The sequence below is a fragment of the Hippoglossus hippoglossus genome, chromosome 7, assembly GCF_009819705.1.
Source record: "Hippoglossus hippoglossus isolate fHipHip1 chromosome 7, fHipHip1.pri, whole genome shotgun sequence".
Classification (NCBI taxonomy): Eukaryota; Metazoa; Chordata; class Actinopteri; order Pleuronectiformes; family Pleuronectidae; genus Hippoglossus; species Hippoglossus hippoglossus.
In genome coordinates, this window is record NC_047157.1 from 2852667 (window position 1) to 2872295 (window position 19629).

Genomic DNA, 19629 nt, shown 5'->3' on the forward strand with positions numbered 1-19629 from the left:
ATCTATCAATGGGTAATATGTCACGTCTTTCCTGAACAGAGTCATCAAGTGCTGATGGACTGGACAACTGTTGGTCTCCTCAAAATCAGGTCCCACCGAGATTTGAACTCGGATCGCTGGATTCAGAGTGCTGACCATTACACCATGGAACCACTACACGTGTCGTAAACACCAATGTGGTTGGGTGTTTTACTCTCTTTATACAAGAGCGTGGTCTTGTGTTTGATAGCAGGACTTAATGATTTGACATCCAGATTTGGTCAGAATCAGCTTTATTGGCCTTGTATGCGTACACATACAAGCAATTTGACTCCGGTTTTTCTGTTGCTCTCAACGTACAGACATAGACAAATAAACAAACAAAAAACAAGGACAACAAAGCAGAACAAGGTTAAGCAAACAGTCCAGGGTGTGATGGGTCTGCAGTGATGTTTCCTGCCCTTTTCCTGACTCTGGAGATGTACAAGTCCTGGTTGGAGGGCAGGCTGGCACCAATGATTTTTTCTGCAGACCTGACTGTCCTCTGTAGTCTGTTCCTATCCTGTTTGGTGGCCGATACGTCGTGGTTCCATGGTGTAATGGTCAGCACTCTGGACTTTCATTTCAATTCTGTAGAAGCCCAACTTATGAAAACAGTTGGCCCAAAGACTTGTTGTTGTTTGTTGCATTCAAAGGCCTGGCCATTTCAATCACAACACAAGACACATCACTGAAGTCAATCAAAGGTCATCTATCAATGGGTAATATGTCACGTCTTTCCTGAACAGAGTCATCAAGTGCTGATGGACTGGACAACTGTTGGTCTCCTCAAAATCAGGTCCCACCGAGATTTGAACTCAGATCGCTGGATTCAGAGTCCAGAGTGCTGACCATTACACCATGGAACCACTACACGTGTCGTAAACACCAATGTGGTCGGGTGTTTTACTCTCTTTATACAAGAGCGTGGTCTTGTGTTTGATAGCAGGACTTAATGATTTGACATCCAGATTTGGTCAGAATCAGCTTTATTGGCCTTGTATGCGTACACATAGAAGCAATTTGACTCCGGTTTTTCTGTTGCTCTCAACGTACAGACATAGACAAATAAACAAACAAAAAACAAGGACAACAAAGCAGAACAAGGTTAAGCAAATATTCAACTAGTATGTACAAGTATGAATATAAATATATATGCAAAAGTTTGTATATATGAACATAAAACCCAACAACAATGACAATGAAATGGAGAAATAGTTCGATGATGCAGAGATGCTCGAATAAATATGGGAAAGATTGTCACAGGATACTTTATATACATGAGGTAGATGGAATATGTATATATATATAGATTAGAATATAAAGGTACCAGATTATTGCAGACGGATTGTTTCTGACACTGTATGACGGATTAAGTGTTCATCAGAGTGATGGCCAGAGGAAAGAAGCTGTTCTGGTGACTGGTAGTTTTGGCCTTCAGTGCTCTGTAGCGCCTACATGAGGGGAAGAGTTGGAACTGGTGGAGTCCAGGGTGTGATGGGTCTGCAGTGATGTTTCCTGCCCTTTTCCTGACTCTGGAGATGTACAAGTCCTGGTTGGAGGGCAGGCTGGCACCAATGATTTTTTCTGCAGACCTGACTGTCCTCTGTAGTCTGTTCCTATCCTGTTTGGTGGCCGATACGTCGTGGTTCCATGGTGTAATGGTCAGCACTCTGGACTTTCATTTCAATTCTGTAGAAGCCCAACTTATGAAAACAGTTGGCCCAAAGACTTGTTGTTTGTTGCATTCAAAGGCCTGGCCATTTCAATCACAACACAAGAGATACATCACTCAAGTCAATCAAAGGTCATCTATCAATGGGTAATATGTCACGTCTTTCCTGAACAGAGTCATCAAGTGCTGATGGACTGGACAACTGTTGGTCTCCTCAAAATCAGGTCCCACCGAGATTTGAACTCGGATCGCTGGATTCAGAGTCCAGAGTGCTGACCATTACACCATGGAACCACTACACGTGTCGTAAACACCAATGTGGTCGGGTGTTTTACTCTCTTTATACAAGAGCGTGGTCTTGTGTTTGATAGCAGGACTTAATGATTTGACATCCAGATTTGGTCAGAATCAGCTTTATTGGCCTTGTATGCGTACACATACAAGCAATTTGACTCCGGTTTTTCTGTTGCTCTCAACGTACAGACATAGACAAATAAACAAACAAAAAACAAGGACAACAAAGCAGAACAAGGTTAAGCAAACAGTCCAGGGTGTGATGGGTCTGCAGTGATGTTTCCTGCCCTTTTCCTGACTCTGGAGATGTACAAGTCCTGGTTGGAGGGCAGGCTGGCACCAATGATTTTTTCTGCAGACCTGACTGTCCTCTGTAGTCTGTTCCTATCCTGTTTGGTGGCCGATACGTCGTGGTTCCATGGTGTAATGGTCAGCACTCTGGACTTTCATTTCAATTCTGTAGAAGCCCAACTTATGAAAACAGTTGGCCCAAAGACTTGTTGTTGTTTGTTGCATTCAAAGGCCTGGCCATTTCAATCACAACACAAGACACATCACTGAAGTCAATCAAAGGTCATCTATCAATGGGTAATATGTCACGTCTTTCCTGAACAGAGTCATCAAGTGCTGATGGACTGGACAACTGTTGGTCTCCTCAAAATCAGGTCCCACCGAGATTTGAACTCGGATCGCTGGATTCAGAGTCCAGAGTGCTGACCATTACACCATGGAACCACTACACGTGTCGTAAACACCAATGTGGTCGGGTGTTTTACTCTCTTTATACAAGAGCGTGGTCTTGTGTTTGATAGCAGGACTTAATGATTTGACATCCAGATTTGGTCAGAATCAGCTTTATTGGCCTTGTATGCGTACACATACAAGCAATTTGACTCCGGTTTTTCTGTTGCTCTCAACGTACAGACATAGACAAATAAACAAACAAAAAACAAGGACAACAAAGCAGAAAAAGGTTAAGCAAACATTCAACTAGTATGTACAAGTATGAATATAAATATATATGCAAAAGTTTGTATATATGAACATAAAACCCAACAACAATGACAATGAAATGGAGAAATAGTTCGATGATGCAGAGATGCTCGAATAAATATGGGAAAGATTGTCACAGGATACTTTATATACATGAGGTAGATGGAATATGTATATATATATAGATTAGAATATAAAGGTACCAGATTATTGCAGACGGATTGTTTCTGACACTGTATGACGGATTAAGTGTTCATCAGAGTGATGGCCAGAGGAAAGAAGCTGTTCTGGTGACTGGTAGTTTTGGCCTTCAGTGCTCTGTAGCGCCTACATGAGGGGAAGAGTTGGAACTGGTGGAGTCCAGGGTGTGATGGGTCTGCAGTGATGTTTCCTGCCCTTTTCCTGACTCTGGAGATGTACAAGTCCTGGTTGGAGGGCAGGCTGGCACCAATGATTTTTTCTGCAGACCTGACTGTCCTCTGTAGTCTGTTCCTATCCTGTTTGGTGGCCGATCCAAACCAGACAGCGATGCATGCGCGGAGAACAGACTGGATGATAGCAGTGTAGAACTGGATCAACAGCTCCTGAGGCAGGTTGAACTTCCTGAGCTGGCGCAGGAAGTACATCCTCTGCTGGGCCTTTTTGGTGATGTTGTCGATGTTGGAGGCCCACTTTAGGTCGTGGGAGATTGTGGATCCCAGAAATCTGAAGGTCTCCACAGCAGACACATTGTGCTGTTGAGTATGGTGAGGGGGGGCAGTGTTGGGGGGCTCCTCCTGAAGTCCACTGTCATCTCCACAGTTTTGAGCTTGTTCAGCTCCAGGTGGTTCTGACTACACCAGAGGGCCAGCTGTTCCACCTCCCGTCTGGACGCAGACTCATCACCGTCCCTGATGAGGCCGATGACCGTTGTGTCGTCTGCGAACTTCGGGAGTTTTACAGACGGGTCTCCTGGTCCCCTAGTGCTTGTATTCATTTCCATTAGGTCTGTATACTTGTCTCCTGCTTACTTTTGATTTAACTCATGTAGGTGGTCAGGGGCAGACAGTTTCTGTTGAGTCTTTCTTTAGTTTCTGCAGACACAGTAAATGCTTACTCCAGTGAGGAGATGGCTTTGCCATGTGAGCTACACAAGACACAGCAATGGCTGCTAATTACTTCTGATTAGTGTCTATTGTTAATGTGTAAAGTGAGCGCAGGTCAGCGGGTGAGTGAGGAGGGAGGACATGCAGCAGCACGGTAAAAGGATACCTGGCCTATAATGTGTATCTGCAGCAATCCTGAACGAGTGGCGGTGATGATTTGGTTGTTCTACGTCGTGGTTCCATGGTGTAATGGTCAGCACTCTGGACTTTGAATCCAGTGATCCGAGTTCAAGTCTCGGTGGAACCTCAGGTTAGTTAATATTTCTCAGGAAGTATAGAGGATAAAGATTTGGCAGAAGGTCTCTGTCCTGTACTATGAAGCAGGATTTGCGCTCATCGCATTAACTTTCTGTTAAATTGGGCGTTTCTGCTCCTACATAATTCATTCACTTCTTATCGGAGTAAATCGCAATGGTAAATTATGCTGAACGGCTGACCTGCCCTGGAGCAGGTTAAATTGGAGACGAAACATCAACCAGTATGAAAGCACCTCCCACTGACCAATCAATTCCTTTGAAACATGACATCACAGTTCTTAGAGGATCCTATGGAGCAAAAACAAAAAAAAAGGATCCTGTTGTTAGGTTAAGTTCAGCTGGATCTCGGAAAGATATCCTGGGTTTGTTGAACTCGCTTTGTAGTATAGGCCCCAGGTGGTCAGTTGTGTTCACAACAACACAGAAATCTCTGTAGCATTAAGGTGAGGGATAATGTAACGTATAAAGGTCGCTGTGGCTATCACATGTCTATGCTTACAGCACATCAACACCAGCGTCACCAAAAGCTCTCGATTTTTGTTGAGATCTTCGTCTGTGTCGTCTACGCAAATGGCACCTCTTTTTAATCCTGAGATATTTGTTTTCTTTTTTGCGTCTGTCATGTGTTAGAAACATTATAAACACAACAACTCACTTGCGGCTTATCTTCCAGTTGATCCCCTACTGTTTTCTCACATGGGCTCATTCGGACATATTCTGGAGTTTTTACTCGGGGGGGCTGGCAGGAGAAACTCAGGAGAAAGTCCAGAGCCTCTGAGTTGGCATGTGTGTTCTCACATACAGCCCCTCCGGAGAATGTCAGGAGATTATGCAGAGTTCAGTGCATCTTGAAGCCTTCAGTAATTCTTCCAAGTGTTCAGGCCACAGTAAGTGAACATACCACGCTTCAAAACCTGGTTAAACCTCTGAAAAAATATGATAGCCTTTTCCTGCTGTAATACAGTCAGGATGGCCGAGCGGTCTAAGGCGCTGCGTTCAGGTCGCAGTCTCCTCTGGAGGCGTGGGTTCGAGTCCCACTTCTGACAGTGTGCTTTTAATTTGGGCAGAGCCAACGTAATGGGCAGGATCTCCGAAAACAATGAGTCAGCCTTCAGGGAAATGTCGAAAAACCTGGAGAGCTGGAGCTGCAACAACGACCTCATAACCCGAGCAAAACAGGAGAAGTGATCCTGGACTTCAGGAGATTAAAAGATAAATGACATCAGCTTATCTACATCAAAGGAGAGAGGGTGAAGGCATTGCGAATGATCCCTTTCCAATGACTTATTTTCACCCACTTTGGACTTTCTTTTCCTCCTGATTTATTATAACAGTGAGCTCCGCCAATCAAAGACATTGCTATTACACCTGAAGATTGCGGGTAATGCAGTACTTTGCCTTTACACCACTAATAAAACACATTTTTCTTAAAATGCAGTTTCACATCATACAGACATCTACAGTAGTATATAGCGTGTGTTAAGTCTACCTCTGATGGTTACAATATAATGGATAATTATCAAAATCTCTATTCAGGAAATGAATAAGATGTTCTAACTTTCAGCTTCTTTCATGGATCAGCTGGTAAAGCACTTTAAGTTTAAGTTATTTTGTAGTATGCTAACATATTTCTATCATTTCAATTCTGTAGAAGCCCAACTTATGAAAACAGTTGGCCCAAAGACTTGTTGTTGTTTGTTGCATTCAAAGGCCTGGCCATTTCAATCACAACACAAGACACATCACTGAAGTCAATCAAAGGTCATCTATCAATGGGTAATATGTCACGTCTTTCCTGAACAGAGTCATCAAGTGCTGATGGACTGGACAACTGTTGGTCTCCTCAAAATCAGGTCCCACTGAGATTTGAACTCGGATCGCTGGATTCAGAGTGCTGACCATTACACCATGGAACCACTACACGTGTCGTAAACACCAATGTGGTCAGGTGTTTTACTCTCTTTATACAAGAGCGTGGTCTTGTGTTTGATAGCAGGACTTAATGATTTGACATCCAGATTTGGTCAGAATCAGCTTTATTGGCCTTGTATGCGTACACATACAAGCAATTTGACTCCGGTTTTTCTGTTGCTCTCAACGTACAGACATAGACAAATAAACAAACAAAAAACAAGGACAACAAAGCAGAACAAGGTTAAGCAAACAGTCCAGGGTGTGATGGGTCTGCAGTGATGTTTCCTGCCCTTTTCCTGACTCTGGAGATGTACAAGTCCTGGTTGGAGGGCAGGCTGGCACCAATGATTTTTTCTGCAGACCTGACTGTCCTCTGTAGTCTGTTCCTATCCTGTTTGGTGGCCGATACGTCGTGGTTCCATGGTGTAATGGTCAGCACTCTGGACTTTCATTTCAATTCTGTAGAAGCCCAACTTATGAAAACAGTTGGCCCAAAGACTTGTTGTTGTTTGTTGCATTCAAAGGCCTGGCCATTTCAATCACAACACAAGACACATCACTGAAGTCAATCAAAGGTCATCTATCAATGGGTAATATGTCACGTCTTTCCTGAACAGAGTCATCAAGTGCTGATGGACTGGACAACTGTTGGTCTCCTCAAAATCAGGTCCCACCGAGATTTGAACTCGGATCGCTGGATTCAGAGTCCAGAGTGCTGACCATTACACCATGGAACCACTACACGTGTCGTAAACACCAATGTGGTCGGGTGTTTTACTCTCTTTATACAAGAGCGTGGTCTTGTGTTTGATAGCAGGACTTAATGATTTGACATCCAGATTTGGTCAGAATCAGCTTTATTGGCCTTGTATGCGTACACATACAAGCAATTTGACTCCGGTTTTTCTGTTGCTCTCAACGTACAGACATAGACAAATAAACAAACAAAAAACAAGGACAACAAAGCAGAACAAGGTTAAGCAAATATTCAACTAGTATGTACAAGTATGAATATAAATATATATGCAAAAGTTTGTATATATGAACATAAAACCCAACAACAATGACAATGAAATGGAGAAATAGTTCGATGATGCAGAGATGCTCGAATAAATATGGGAAAGATTGTCACAGGATACTTTATATACATGAGGTAGATGGAATATGTATATATATATAGATTAGAATATAAAGGTACCAGATTATTGCAGACGGATTGTTTCTGACACTGTATGACGGATTAAGTGTTCATCAGAGTGATGGCCAGAGGAAAGAAGCTGTTCTGGTGACTGGTAGTTTTGGCCTTCAGTGCTCTGTAGCGTCTACATGAGGGGAAGAGTTGGAACTGGTGGAGTCCAGGGTGTGATGGGTCTGCAGTGATGTTTCCTGCCCTTTTCCTGACTCTGGAGATGTACAAGTCCTGGTTGGAGGGCAGGCTGGCACCAATGATTTTTTCTGCAGACCTGACTGTCCTCTGTAGTCTGTTCCTATCCTGTTTGGTGGCCGATCCAAACCAGACAGCGATGCATGCGCGGAGAACAGACTGGATGATAGCAGTGTAGAACTGGATCAACAGCTCCTGAGGCAGGTTGAACTTCCTGAGCTGGCGCAGGAAGTACATCCTCTGCTGGGCCTTTTTGGTGATGTTGTCGATGTTGGAGGCCCACTTTAGGTCGTGGGAGATTGTGGATCCCAGAAATCTGAAGGTCTCCACAGCAGACACATTGTGCTGTTGAGTATGGTGAGGGGGGGCAGTGTTGGGGGGCTCCTCCTGAAGTCCACTGTCATCTCCACAGTTTTGAGCTTGTTCAGCTCCAGGTGGTTCTGACTACACCAGAGGGCCAGCTGTTCCACCTCCCGTCTGGACGCAGACTCATCACCGTCCCTGATGAGGCCGATGACCGTTGTGTCGTCTGCGAACTTCGGGAGTTTTACAGACGGGTCTCCTGGTCCCCTAGTGCTTGTATTCATTTCCATTAGGTCTGTATACTTGTCTCCTGCTTACTTTTGATTTAACTCATGTAGGTGGTCAGGGGCAGACAGTTTCTGTTGAGTCTTTCTTTAGTTTCTGCAGACACAGTAAATGCTTACTCCAGTGAGGAGATGGCTTTGCCATGTGAGCTACACAAGACACAGCAATGGCTGCTAATTACTTCTGATTAGTGTCTATTGTTAATGTGTAAAGTGAGCGCAGGTCAGCGGGTGAGTGAGGAGGGAGGACATGCAGCAGCACGGTAAAAGGATACCTGGCCTATAATGTGTATCTGCAGCAATCCTGAACGAGTGGCGGTGATGATTTGGTTGCTCTACGTCGTGGTTCCATGGTGTAATGGTCAGCACTCTGGACTTTGAATCCAGTGATCCGAGTTCAAGTCTCGGTGGAACCTCAGGTTAGTTAATATTTCTCAGGAAGTATAGAGGATAAAGATTTGGCAGAAGGTCTCTGTCCTGTACTATGAAGCAGGATTTGCACTCATCGCGTTACCTTTCTGTTAAATTGGGCGTTTCTGCTCCTACATAATTCATTCACTTCTTATCGGAGTAAATCGCAATGGTAAGTTATGCTGAACGGCTGACCTGCCCTGGAGCAGGTTAAATTGGAGACGAAACATCAACCAGTATGAAAGCACCTCCCACTGACCAATCAATTCCTTTGAAACATGACATCACAGTTCTTAGAGGATCCTATGGAGCAAAAACAAAAAAAAAGGATCCTGTTGTTAGGTTAAGTTCAGCTGGATCTCGGAAAGATATCCTGGGTTTGTTGAACTCGCTTTGTAGTATAGGCCCCAGGTGGTCAGTTGTGTTCACAACAACACAGAAATCTCTGTAGCATTAAGGTGAGGGATAATGTAACGTATAAAGGTCGCTGTGGCTATCACATGTCTATGCTTACAGCACATCAACACCAGCGTCACCAAAAGCTCTCGATTTTTGTTGAGATCTTCGTCTGTGTCGTCTACGCAAATGGCACCTCTTTTTAATCCTGAGATATTTGTTTTCTTTTTTGCGTCTGTCATGTGTTAGAAACATTATAAACACAACAACTCACTTGCGGCTTATCTTCCAGTTGATCCCCTACTGTTTTCTCACATGGGCTCATTCGGACATATTCTGGAGTTTTTACTCGGGGGGGCTGGCAGGAGAAACTCAGGAGAAAGTCCAGAGCCTCTGAGTTGGCATGTGTGTTCTCACATACAGCCCCTCCGGAGAATGTCAGGAGATTATGCAGAGTTCAGTGCATCTTGAAGCCTTCAGTAATTCTTCCAAGTGTTCAGGCCACAGTAAGTGAACATACCACGCTTCAAAACCTGGTTAAACCTCTGAAAAAATATGATAGCCTTTTCCTGCTGTAATACAGTCAGGATGGCCGAGCGGTCTAAGGCGCTGCGTTCAAGCTGGGGAACAATAGTCCGTCAAAGAAGGGGAAGAAGGGGGAAGGAAGGGGAAGAAAGGGGGAAGGAAGGGGAAGAAGAGAAAAGAGGAGAAAAGGGAGGAAAAAGGGAAAGAAGGAAAAAGAAAGGAGCAATGTGGGGTTTTATATCTATTTCTATTAGATAAATGCATTTCTAGCTGCCTAGACACAAATATAACTTTTGATGTTTTTGGACATGCCGCGAATGGGACTCGAACCCTGGACTCCGGGAATGCGCAGGTGCGTGCGCATTCATCATAAGATGACGAATTTCCTCCTATTTTTCTACACATTATGTAGTTATGAGAATAGTTTCTTGTGGAATAACACCTACCTGCACTACCTCCCACTCCACAGGACTCATCACATGACATGAGTGGAGGATCTTTCCATTCCTGACCCTCAGTAGGACATTTCTTCTACTGTACATCAGAGACAACCTCCCATATCAACTTGTAAATCACATACCATGTTTCTGTTATTGGATGTTGTCATCTACTTCATCATTATAATAATCACCATTATTATTGTTATTGATGTTGTTGTTGTTGTGCTGCTGCTGTCATTAAAAACACCCACTCATACATTGCTGTAAACCAGTTTTGTTTGTTTATAGAAATAAGAATTATAGAAACTTGAATTTAAACAGACCATGAAAGGTACAATAATATATCAACTCAGACTCAAGATAAAAACAGGGCATATGGAATTAAGTAACGCAGTAGTCCCCAGAGTTAAATACAAACATTTAAAAAAACTATTTACAATAAAACTGTTATTTACAAATATTAACTATTTACATCTTTTTCCTCATGTCCTCCAACCATTTGTCTTTCGATAAGGCTTCAGAGTGAGGGCAATACACCTTTCCACGGTACTGGCTGTGTCCAGTGGCAGCAGTGCGGAAATGGCCACACTTTTTGCAAGTGTTAGCGTTCACAGTTCGCCTATATGGCCTTTTAGGGGTGGGGCCAGCTTCCACTGTGCTGGTAGGCGCACTGGTTTGTGGATAGCTGCCCTGAACTACTGGCACAGGAAAGACTACCTGAACCAGTCCGGATGGTGTGAGGATGTGAGGTGTGACGATGGGTCCTGGTGCTGGTGCTGGTGGGGTGGCATATAACTGTCTCTTCACTGGTCCCTTTGGCCTTATGTTGACTGGGAGCTGACCAGATCCCATCTGCCTCTGTTTGGCCTGACCTGCTGTACTCTGCGGCAGCCGGTACTGATGTTCCTGTCGTGCCGGCGTGGGTGCAGCAGGGAGCACTCTTGCCTCCTGAAGAGGCTCATGGGATTCTGGGAGGGCTGGAGGCAATGCAGTGCCCTGGAGCAGCACAGAGAGCTCCTGGTTTTTTTGGCGGATATTATGCCACCGGATGAGCGTGTTCTGATTCACCTCCACCAGCTGAATTTCAGATCCCTGCATCACCCGGCAGTTGCCAACAACAAGCTGCCTTACCTTACGGTAGTCCCTCAAAATTAAGGACCACCGGGAATCAGCCCTCTTACCCTTCTTTGCCGGGCTTTGATGAATGTAGCACAAGCGAATGAAAATGTTTTCCACCAACCGACAGCAGTCAGGCCACTGGGCAGGTGAGCTACTCGCACCTAACATGCAGCGGGTGGTACTCTCCACACCAGGTGTTTTTGAGGGCGTCTTTGGCGTTCTGAACCGTCCACTCAAAAGTCTCTCCTGATGTCGTGCTGCATAAACCACCCGCTGCTTGTCACCTGCATCCAGCTTGTCCCAAAGTGACACTATAGCACTCGCCTGTTGGTTGCTGAGACAAAGTGAGGTCTGATGCCGAAGCTCCACCAAATACTCAGCAAGTCTGTCCACGTGCTGGTATCCGGGGAGATTTTGGTCATCAACAGCCTGTAAAAAAGATGTAACAGTTTAGAAGATGTAAAACTTTCACTCACAATACTTTGTTTGTGTATTGATAAAATATGTTAACATATGTTATCAAAAATAGTGAAGAAGCATGCTCATATCTACATACATATTTGAAAACGAACACAGTTAGACGTACCATGTCTTCATCTTCAGCGTGAATATCATCTTGATCTTCAGAGGATGAACTAGAGGCTAGAGTGCAAAGAGCCACGGAGGATGAGCCAGGTGCCAGGGTGGATGTGCCAGGTGCGAGGGATGTACCAGGAGCCAGGTTTGATGTGCCAGGAACCACCGAGGATGTGCCAGGTGCCAGGGTGGAAGTACCAGGAGCCAGGGTGGATGTGCCAGGAGCCAGGGAAAGAAGAGCTGATGAAATGGCGGAGGGATCAGGAGTCTGAGAGGCTGAAGCCTGAAGAACCTCCAGGTTCAACACTGTGGGATCTTCTGTTATATCAGCAAAGCCCTCATCATCCTCCATGTTGTCCTCCACGTCATGCTGTTCAATTAGTTTTGCAGCTTCCTCTGAATCAGGGTGCATATCCTGCAGGGCCTGACCAGTCTGCCGGAACAGATACTGCATGCCTATGAGCTCTCCTGAAACAACAGAAGCAAATTGGATAGTTTACAAAAGTTGATACAGCTAATCAAGGGTTTAAAAACGGAGGTAAATTACCAATGTAATCACAAATGCTCACCAGTGTACCGTGAGGGTGGACAGAACTCTGGTACCACCTTCCTGCCAAACAGCTTCTCATAATTATTGTTGACAGATTGAAGCAGGTCACCCGAGTAGCTGCGCAAAGAAGATGGTCCAGTGGACAGAGCAGCAACCCCACGGTCCTGGTTCCATCGATGAAGCCCTTCCAGGAGATATATCTGGAAGTTCAGACTGTTCGCACTGGTCCCTAAAAGTACACATTAAATACATAGTAAATATCAAACTAAGAAATATTCTTGGATTTATACAGCATATAGACTTAAATGTCTGACAGACACAAACCTGGTATGAAGCGGTTGAGGTGTAGATGAAAAGACTCTAGTGATGTAGAGCCTCTGGCACATCTGTACACAGGTAACCGCACACCTCCCTTTGTGAGCTCCCCTGTTTTGGTGTATAGAGCAACACCTGGTGGGTCCTGGATGCATTTGACGTGCTTTCTCTGGACACGCCAGATGTGCTCCATCCTCTCGCTGTCAAACAGGGGAACACCAAGGGAGTCGTTACCTCTGCTGCCCATCAGCATCCCCAGCAGCTCCTCCAGCAGGTGAATGGTGCGCTCCTCACCACGGGTCCTCCTCCGACAGTGGAGAGCCATCTCCTCCCTGGACAGTTGTTTGCTGATGTCGGCATCAGTAAGGGAGGGCAGACCCTGGGACCGAAGCTGCTGCCTTTTGGCTTCGCGCAACATAGCTAAATCAGCTGCATCCCACTCAAATATGCTCGCTGAAAGGCGTGACATAAATACTGGGTACAGCTGATGAGCATCTGTTGTGCATCCCAGGGCAAGTCTGCGCATGAAGTGCCAGATATCCAGCCTGATAATAATGTCTGGCCAGCCGCTGAATCTGGCCTTCAGCTTGGTCTCTCCTGCCTCTGTGCAGCAGCCACAGTCCACATATAAGGCAACAGGGGGATCCACACCAGCCTGCTGGTACCTCTTCACCAGGTCCGCTGCCATCAAGTCCAGGCCAGCTCCCTCCTGAGCGGTCAGCACACTGATGAGTACCTGACCGTACTCATTACCCACAGAGGTTAGCCAGTGCGCCGTTCCTTTGGCTGTTCCAGCAAGCTTCTTGGTGATCTGAAGCACACACAATTTAGAGGACCTCTGTGAACATGATTCAGAAATACAGGCAGTAGTTAATAATATATGTATAAGACTATACAACCAGCTGTGCTCCTAGGAAAACTACATGCAACCCCACTATGGACTGTCACTTTAACACTTCTCAACGGTGCAATATTCACTGTACTATATTTCTATATACTTCTTTATATCCCTCACCCAAGTACTGCATGCTACTTATTTGATGTCTTTCTGCAGCTGTAACATTGCAAATTTCCCCATTGCGGGACTAATAAATTACTTCTTAATCTTAATATAATTGGCAGATTTTAAAGAAAAAGATTATTTAACCTTTCTGGTGGAATCCATCTTGAGGACAGTGCCATATGTGGATGTAATCCTGGCCTTGATGTCTTCCAGCCTCGTCAAAATGTCCTGGCTGTAAACTGACAGGAGCCACTTACAGCTCGGCACCACAGCAGGCTCTGGAGGCTCAGGGAACGACAGGGGCAGCAGTGCGGGTCGCTGGAGGAAGTCCACACACTCTGTGGTGTACTTCGCTGCACGATGCAACCACTCCTCTGCGTGGTTCTCCTTCAGCTGCTTTAAAAGCCGTGTTGGGCTGTTACCCAGGCCTCTCTCCCGCAGAAATCGGATCACCCGGATGTCACACGCAAACCTTGATCATAGACAGATATATCAGTAAGTGTATTTTACATACTGCATTTCTACTTGAAAAGGCAAGAGAGTAAAGAGACGTTACTCACTTTTGTGTGAGGAGGACCCGAAATTGTGACTTGCGTGCCAAGTCCAGTTGGGTCAGGACAGTCTGACTCCAGGACACGTGGCTGGATCTACATTTGGTGCAGGTTAGTGTCTCTGTCACCATATTGTACATCCTGTCCACGTCCAGGACTCGGCGTGCCCTCTTGTGCAGACCCGCTCCTGTTAGTTGGTGCCGTCCACAGGCAAGGTTTGGACAGACAACCTTCACCTTCCACAGCTTGTAGGGCATCCAGACCAGAAGCGGATGGGCAAAAAAGCGGTCTGGAGCCGGAGCCTGATGGTAAAGGGGGCTAGGCTGTGGTGGAAAGTACCAGAGCCTCAGATTGTCTTGAAGCTCTAGTTTTCCTTTTGGCCCCATCTTGAACAGAGACTTCACAATCCATTTGTGGTCTTCAGGTGGCAAGCCTTCTGACCACAAACGGGGCAGCTCTGTCCTGGAGTCAGCAGTCTGTGCAATAACAAAACAATGCATCAACATATTTGATTATGATGAAAGACGCTGCTTATGCTCCACAGTATGAAATTAAATGTTAAATTACTCACTGACACAGGGGCACACACTGCTGTGGTAGTGAGGCCAGGCACCGAAGCCTGAGTATGTGTCTGAGGGTCTGGAGCCTGTAAATACACAGCAAGGAATATACATTTACAACACAATCAAACCTTATTATTAGTTCAAACAGCCGTTCTACATGAAACAATATTATTGAGGTTTCAAATTTTATTTTAGATATGAATGGTTTTTAATACTGTTAATAGTCTTGGGAAAACCTATATGTAAAATACTTACTAAGATAGCAATGCTGGCCGGTGAACTTGTCGGGTGGTTAGTGGCTTGGGTCTGTAAAGCATTCAGTGTAAGTGATTTGTATTAAAAACACAATTTAAACAGTTGCAATTTGATCTGTATTTACCTGTGTTACTCTCCTGGTAGCACTAAGATTTGGCTTTGCAGCCGTGACATGGGAGCCACCAAATCTAGGCTTTGTAAACTGAAAGGCAATAGAGCAAAAGGCTGTGTCACGAGAGGGTTATATTGTAAAACAATCATTCAGTGAATGTTAATAAATCTCCAAATACCATTGACAAATTCAACAGGGGTCGCTGCTTTGGGATCGCACTGCCTGCTGTACTTTGTTTCTGCCCCACAGTGCCTGGGAGGGTGGGACCCACTGCTGCTGCCTGTTGCCCCACAGTGCCTGGAAGGACAGGAGCCACTGCTACTGCCTGTGGCCCTGTGGGACCCTGGGCAGTACTTGCTGTGGTTGGCTGTTGTGTCATGAGTACATACATTAGGGTTGTGTATATATACATAGATATATATATATACATATATATATTACTTATATTGACACGGGTTACCTTCTGAGTGTGGAATCCACATGTACACTGTCTCACATGACCAAACAAAGACTGATGTGAATGTGCCATTCCTGGACATTTCTCAATCTATAAATAATAGATGAATTGAATTAGGTTCATACAGCTTAAGTTACTGCTTTTCATTTATAAAATCTATTGTGACAGTTACATTTATTGTGATAGTGTATAACAATGCAAATTAGTGCCATTTATGTACATATACCTTTTGATAAAGCTGGTACCACTTCTTCTGCCTGGGAGCTGGCCTGTTTCCCTCCTCTGCAGGCCAGGACCCAGTGTTGGCAAACTTCCTCAGCCGTGACATCCACTCTGAGTCTGACATTCCCTTGTGTGATTTCGAAGATGTTGCCTTTGGTGACAGAAATGCATGATAAATTGTAAATACATGAAAACAACGGGTGGAAGAGGCGAGCCAGACCATCAGTCTTGTAATATTGTAATAATCCTATGAAAAACCCAGTTGTGGCATAAGGGTATTATTAAACAGATGAAAACTAAAATTATCGAAGGTAGCTAAATAAATGTTTATGAGAACATGACATATAAATATATATATATATATATAACCTATTACATTAGCAAACAACGGCGGCAGATAAAAAGTGAAATAATGGTGAAAGTGTTTGTAAGGTAGAAAACTAAATAAATGTATATGACAACATGAAGTGACAGGGGAAATTACTGTTATATTTATAGTTATGTCATACCACTGTATTAAATGTGTAAATACTGAGAGTCAGCTGTATTCATACTGTAACCCCCCAACCCCCCACCCCCAGCCCCCCACCCCCCACCCCTCGGCCGACACAAGAAAAAGAAAGCCAGTTTATAACGTAGAAAACTAAATAAATGTCAATGACAACATGACAACAGGGGAAATTACTTCTATGTTACTAGCCAAAACCCTAGAACCCACTTAAATAAATAACATTAACAAATGTCCGTCGATGACAACCAGCGAAATCCCCGTCAGATAACAGAGTTTACTTTAACGCATTTAACTAAATAAATGGATATGACAACATGACAATACGGGTGGAATGACTTCTATACTTAAGGGCAAGTCATGCAACTGTATTAAATGTGTAAATTCTTACCATTTTGATGTGTAACTTCGGTTGTTTCAAATGAATGAATTGGTAGCTTTAGCGCCGTAACGTGCTAACGTAAAGCTAGCGTACCGTAACCTCCGGCGCAGGTCCTCTGGGGTCAGCACGTCTTCTAGGACCGCCCCCTCACGCACCGGAGGTAGCCCCGCCCAAACCAGCTGTCTCCAACATTTCCAACATTTCCGCCTTGTGATTGGTCAAATGTTGGAAATGTTGGAGAGGGGGGAAGAATCCGCCGCTGCAATTGGCCGCTGAATGTTGGAGACGCGAACGTGATTGGCTATCGGGGCAGAAGTCCTCCAACATTTCCAACATTTCCCCGGACGATCCGGCGGCTGCTGGCGTTCAGGTCGCAGTCTCCTCTGGAGGCGTGGGTTCGAATCCCACTTCTGACAGTGTGCTTTTAATTTGGGCAGAGCCAACGTAATGGGCAGGATCTCCGAAAACAATGAGTCAGCCTTCAGGGAAATGTCGAAAAACCTGGAGAGCTGGAGCTGCAACAACGACCTCATAACCCGAGCAAAACAGGAGAAGTGATCCTGGACTTCAGGAGATTAAAAGATAAATGACATCAGCTTATCTACATCAAAGGAGAGAGGGTGAAGGCATTGCGAATGATCCCTTTCCAATGACTTATTTTCACCCACTTTGGACTTTCTTTTCCTCCTGATTTATTATAACAGTGAGCTCCGCCAATCAAAGACATTGCTATTACACCTGAAGATTGCGGGTAATGCAGTACTTTGCCTTTACACCACTAATAAAACACATTTTTCTTAAAATGCAGTTTCACATCATACAGACATCTACAGTAGTATATAGCGTGTGTTAAGTCTACCTCTGATGGTTACAATATAATGGATAATTATCAAAATCTCTATTCAGGAAATGAATAAGATGTTCTAACTTTCAGCTTCTTTCATGGATCAGCTGGTAAAGCACTTTAAGTTTAAGTTATTTTGTAGTATGCTAACATATTTCTATCATTTCAATTCTGTAGAAGCCCAACTTATGAAAACAGTTGGCCCAAAGACTTGTTGTTGTTTGTTGCATTCAAAGGCCTGGCCATTTCAATCACAACACAAGACACATCACTGAAGTCAATCAAAGGTCATCTATCAATGGGTAATATGTCACGTCTTTCCTGAACAGAGTCATCAAGTGCTGATGGACTGGACAACTGTTGGTCTCCTCAAAATCAGGTCCCACCGAGATTTGAACTCGGATCGCTGGATTCAGAGTCCAGAGTGCTGACCATTACACCATGGAACCACTACACGTGTCGTAAACACCAATGTGGTCGGGTGTTTTACTCTCTTTATACAAGAGCGTGGTCTTGTGTTTGATAGCAGGACTTAATGATTTGACATCCAGATTTGGTCAGAATCAGCTTTATTGGCCTTGTATGCGTACACATACAAGCAATTTGACTCCGGTTTTTCTGTTGCTCTCAACGTACAGACATAGACAAATAAACAAACAAAAAACAAGGACAACAAAGCAGAACAAGGTTAAGCAAACATTCAACTAGTATGTACAAGTATGAATATAAATATATATGCAAAAGTTTGTATATATGAACATAAAACCCAACAACAATGACAATGAAATGGAGAAATAGTTCGATGATGCAGAGATGCTCGAATAAATATGGGAAAGATTGTCACAGGATACTTTATATACATGAGGTAGATGGAATATGTATATATATATAGATTAGAATATAAAGGTACCAGATTATTGCAGACGGATTGTTTCTGACACTGTATGACGGATTAAGTGTTCATCAGAGTGATGGCCAGAGGAAAGAAGCTGTTCTGGTGACTGGTAGTTTTGGCCTTCAGTGCTCTGTAGCGCCTACATGAGGGGAAGAGTTGGAACTGGTGGAGTCCAGGGTGTGATGGGTCTGCAGTGATGTTTCCTGCCCTTTTCCTGACTCTGGAGATGTACAAGTCCTGGTTGGATGGCAGGCTGGCACCAATGATTTTTTCTGCAGACCTGACTGTCCTCTGTAGTCTGTTCCTATCCTGTTTGGTGGCCGATCCAAACCAGACAGCGATGCATGCGCGGAGAACAGACTGGATGATAGCAGTGTAGAACTGGATCAACAGCTCCTGAGGCAGGTTGAACTTCCTGAGCTGGCGCAGGAAGTACATCCTCTGCTGGGCCTTTTTGGTGATGTTGTCGATGTTGGAGGCCCACTTTAGGTCGTGGGAGATTGTGGATCCCAGAAATCTGAAGGTCTCCACAGCAGACACATTGTGCTGTTGAGTATGGTGAGGGGGGGGGCAGTGTTGGGGGGCTCCTCCTGAAGTCCACTGTCATCTCCACAGTTTTGAGCTTGTTCAGCTCCAGGTGGTTCTGACTACACCAGAGGGCCAGCTGTTCCACCTCCCGTCTGGACGCAGACTCATCACCGTCCCTGATGAGGCCGATGACCGTTGTGTCGTCTGCGAACTTCGGGAGTTTTACAGACGGGTCTCCTGGTCCCCTAGTGCTTGTATTCATTTCCATTAGGTCTGTATACTTGTCTCCTGCTTACTTTTGATTTAACTCATGTAGGTGGTCAGGGGCAGACAGTTTCTGTTGAGTCTTTCTTTAGTTTCTGCAGACACAGTAAATGCTTACTCCAGTGAGGAGATGGCTTTGCCATGTGAGCTACACAAGACACAGCAATGGCTGCTAATTACTTCTGATTAGTGTCTATTGTTAATGTGTAAAGTGAGCGCAGGTCAGCGGGTGAGTGAGGAGGGAGGACATGCAGCAGCACGGTAAAAGGATACCTGGCCTATAATGTGTATCTGCAGCAATCCTGAACGAGTGGCGGTGATGATTTGGTTGCTCTACGTCGTGGTTCCATGGTGTAATGGTCAGCACTCTGGACTTTGAATCCAGTGATCCGAGTTCAAGTCTCGGTGGAACCTCAGGTTAGTTAATATTTCTCAGGAAGTATAGA

At 44.7% G+C, this 19629-nt stretch overlaps 2 protein-coding genes and 9 non-coding genes across 11 annotated transcripts; 4 read left to right on the plus strand and 7 right to left on the minus strand.

Annotated features, from left to right (window-relative positions):
* Positions 1–815: 815 nt before the first annotated feature.
* trnaq-cug lies at positions 816–887 on the minus strand. Its single transcript has one exon. It is a non-coding gene; the product is annotated as a tRNA-Gln (tRNA).
* A 1028-nt stretch (positions 888–1915) lies between these two features.
* On the minus strand, positions 1916–1987 carry trnaq-cug. The gene has a single exon. It is a non-coding gene; the product is annotated as a tRNA-Gln (tRNA).
* Positions 1988–2650: 663 nt separating this feature from the next.
* On the minus strand, positions 2651–2722 carry trnaq-cug. Its single transcript has one exon. It is a non-coding gene; the product is annotated as a tRNA-Gln (tRNA).
* A 1578-nt stretch (positions 2723–4300) lies between these two features.
* Positions 4301–4372, plus strand: trnaq-uug. Its single transcript has one exon. It is a non-coding gene; the product is annotated as a tRNA-Gln (tRNA).
* A 973-nt stretch (positions 4373–5345) lies between these two features.
* Positions 5346–5428, plus strand: trnal-cag. The gene has a single exon. It is a non-coding gene; the product is annotated as a tRNA-Leu (tRNA).
* A 1533-nt stretch (positions 5429–6961) lies between these two features.
* trnaq-cug lies at positions 6962–7033 on the minus strand. The gene has a single exon. It is a non-coding gene; the product is annotated as a tRNA-Gln (tRNA).
* A 1578-nt stretch (positions 7034–8611) lies between these two features.
* Positions 8612–8683, plus strand: trnaq-uug. The gene has a single exon. It is a non-coding gene; the product is annotated as a tRNA-Gln (tRNA).
* A 1566-nt stretch (positions 8684–10249) lies between these two features.
* LOC117765170 lies at positions 10250–11233 on the minus strand. Its single transcript, XM_034591516.1, has 2 exons — positions 10398–11233; positions 10250–10362 (listed from the first exon to the last, which is right to left on the minus strand). Exon 1 carries the CDS (start codon positions 11135–11137, stop codon positions 10508–10510), a length of 630 nt encoding a protein of 209 aa, XP_034447407.1. The 5' UTR covers positions 11138–11233; the 3' UTR covers positions 10250–10362; positions 10398–10507.
* LOC117764855 lies at positions 11137–16176 on the minus strand. The gene is made up of 14 exons (XM_034590946.1): positions 15767–16176; positions 15544–15630; positions 15262–15450; positions 15096–15173; positions 14972–15022; positions 14725–14799; positions 14163–14629; positions 13747–14074; positions 12609–13410; positions 12304–12513; positions 11905–12202; positions 11745–11808; positions 11221–11587; positions 11137–11165 (listed from the first exon to the last, which is right to left on the minus strand). Exons 1-14 carry the CDS (start codon positions 15983–15985, stop codon positions 11137–11139), a joined length of 3264 nt encoding a protein of 1087 aa, XP_034446837.1. The 5' UTR covers positions 15986–16176.
* Positions 16177–17873: 1697 nt separating this feature from the next.
* Positions 17874–17945, minus strand: trnaq-cug. Its single transcript has one exon. It is a non-coding gene; the product is annotated as a tRNA-Gln (tRNA).
* Positions 17946–19525: 1580 nt separating this feature from the next.
* trnaq-uug lies at positions 19526–19597 on the plus strand. The gene has a single exon. It is a non-coding gene; the product is annotated as a tRNA-Gln (tRNA).
* The last annotated feature ends 32 nt before the right edge of the window (positions 19598–19629 follow it).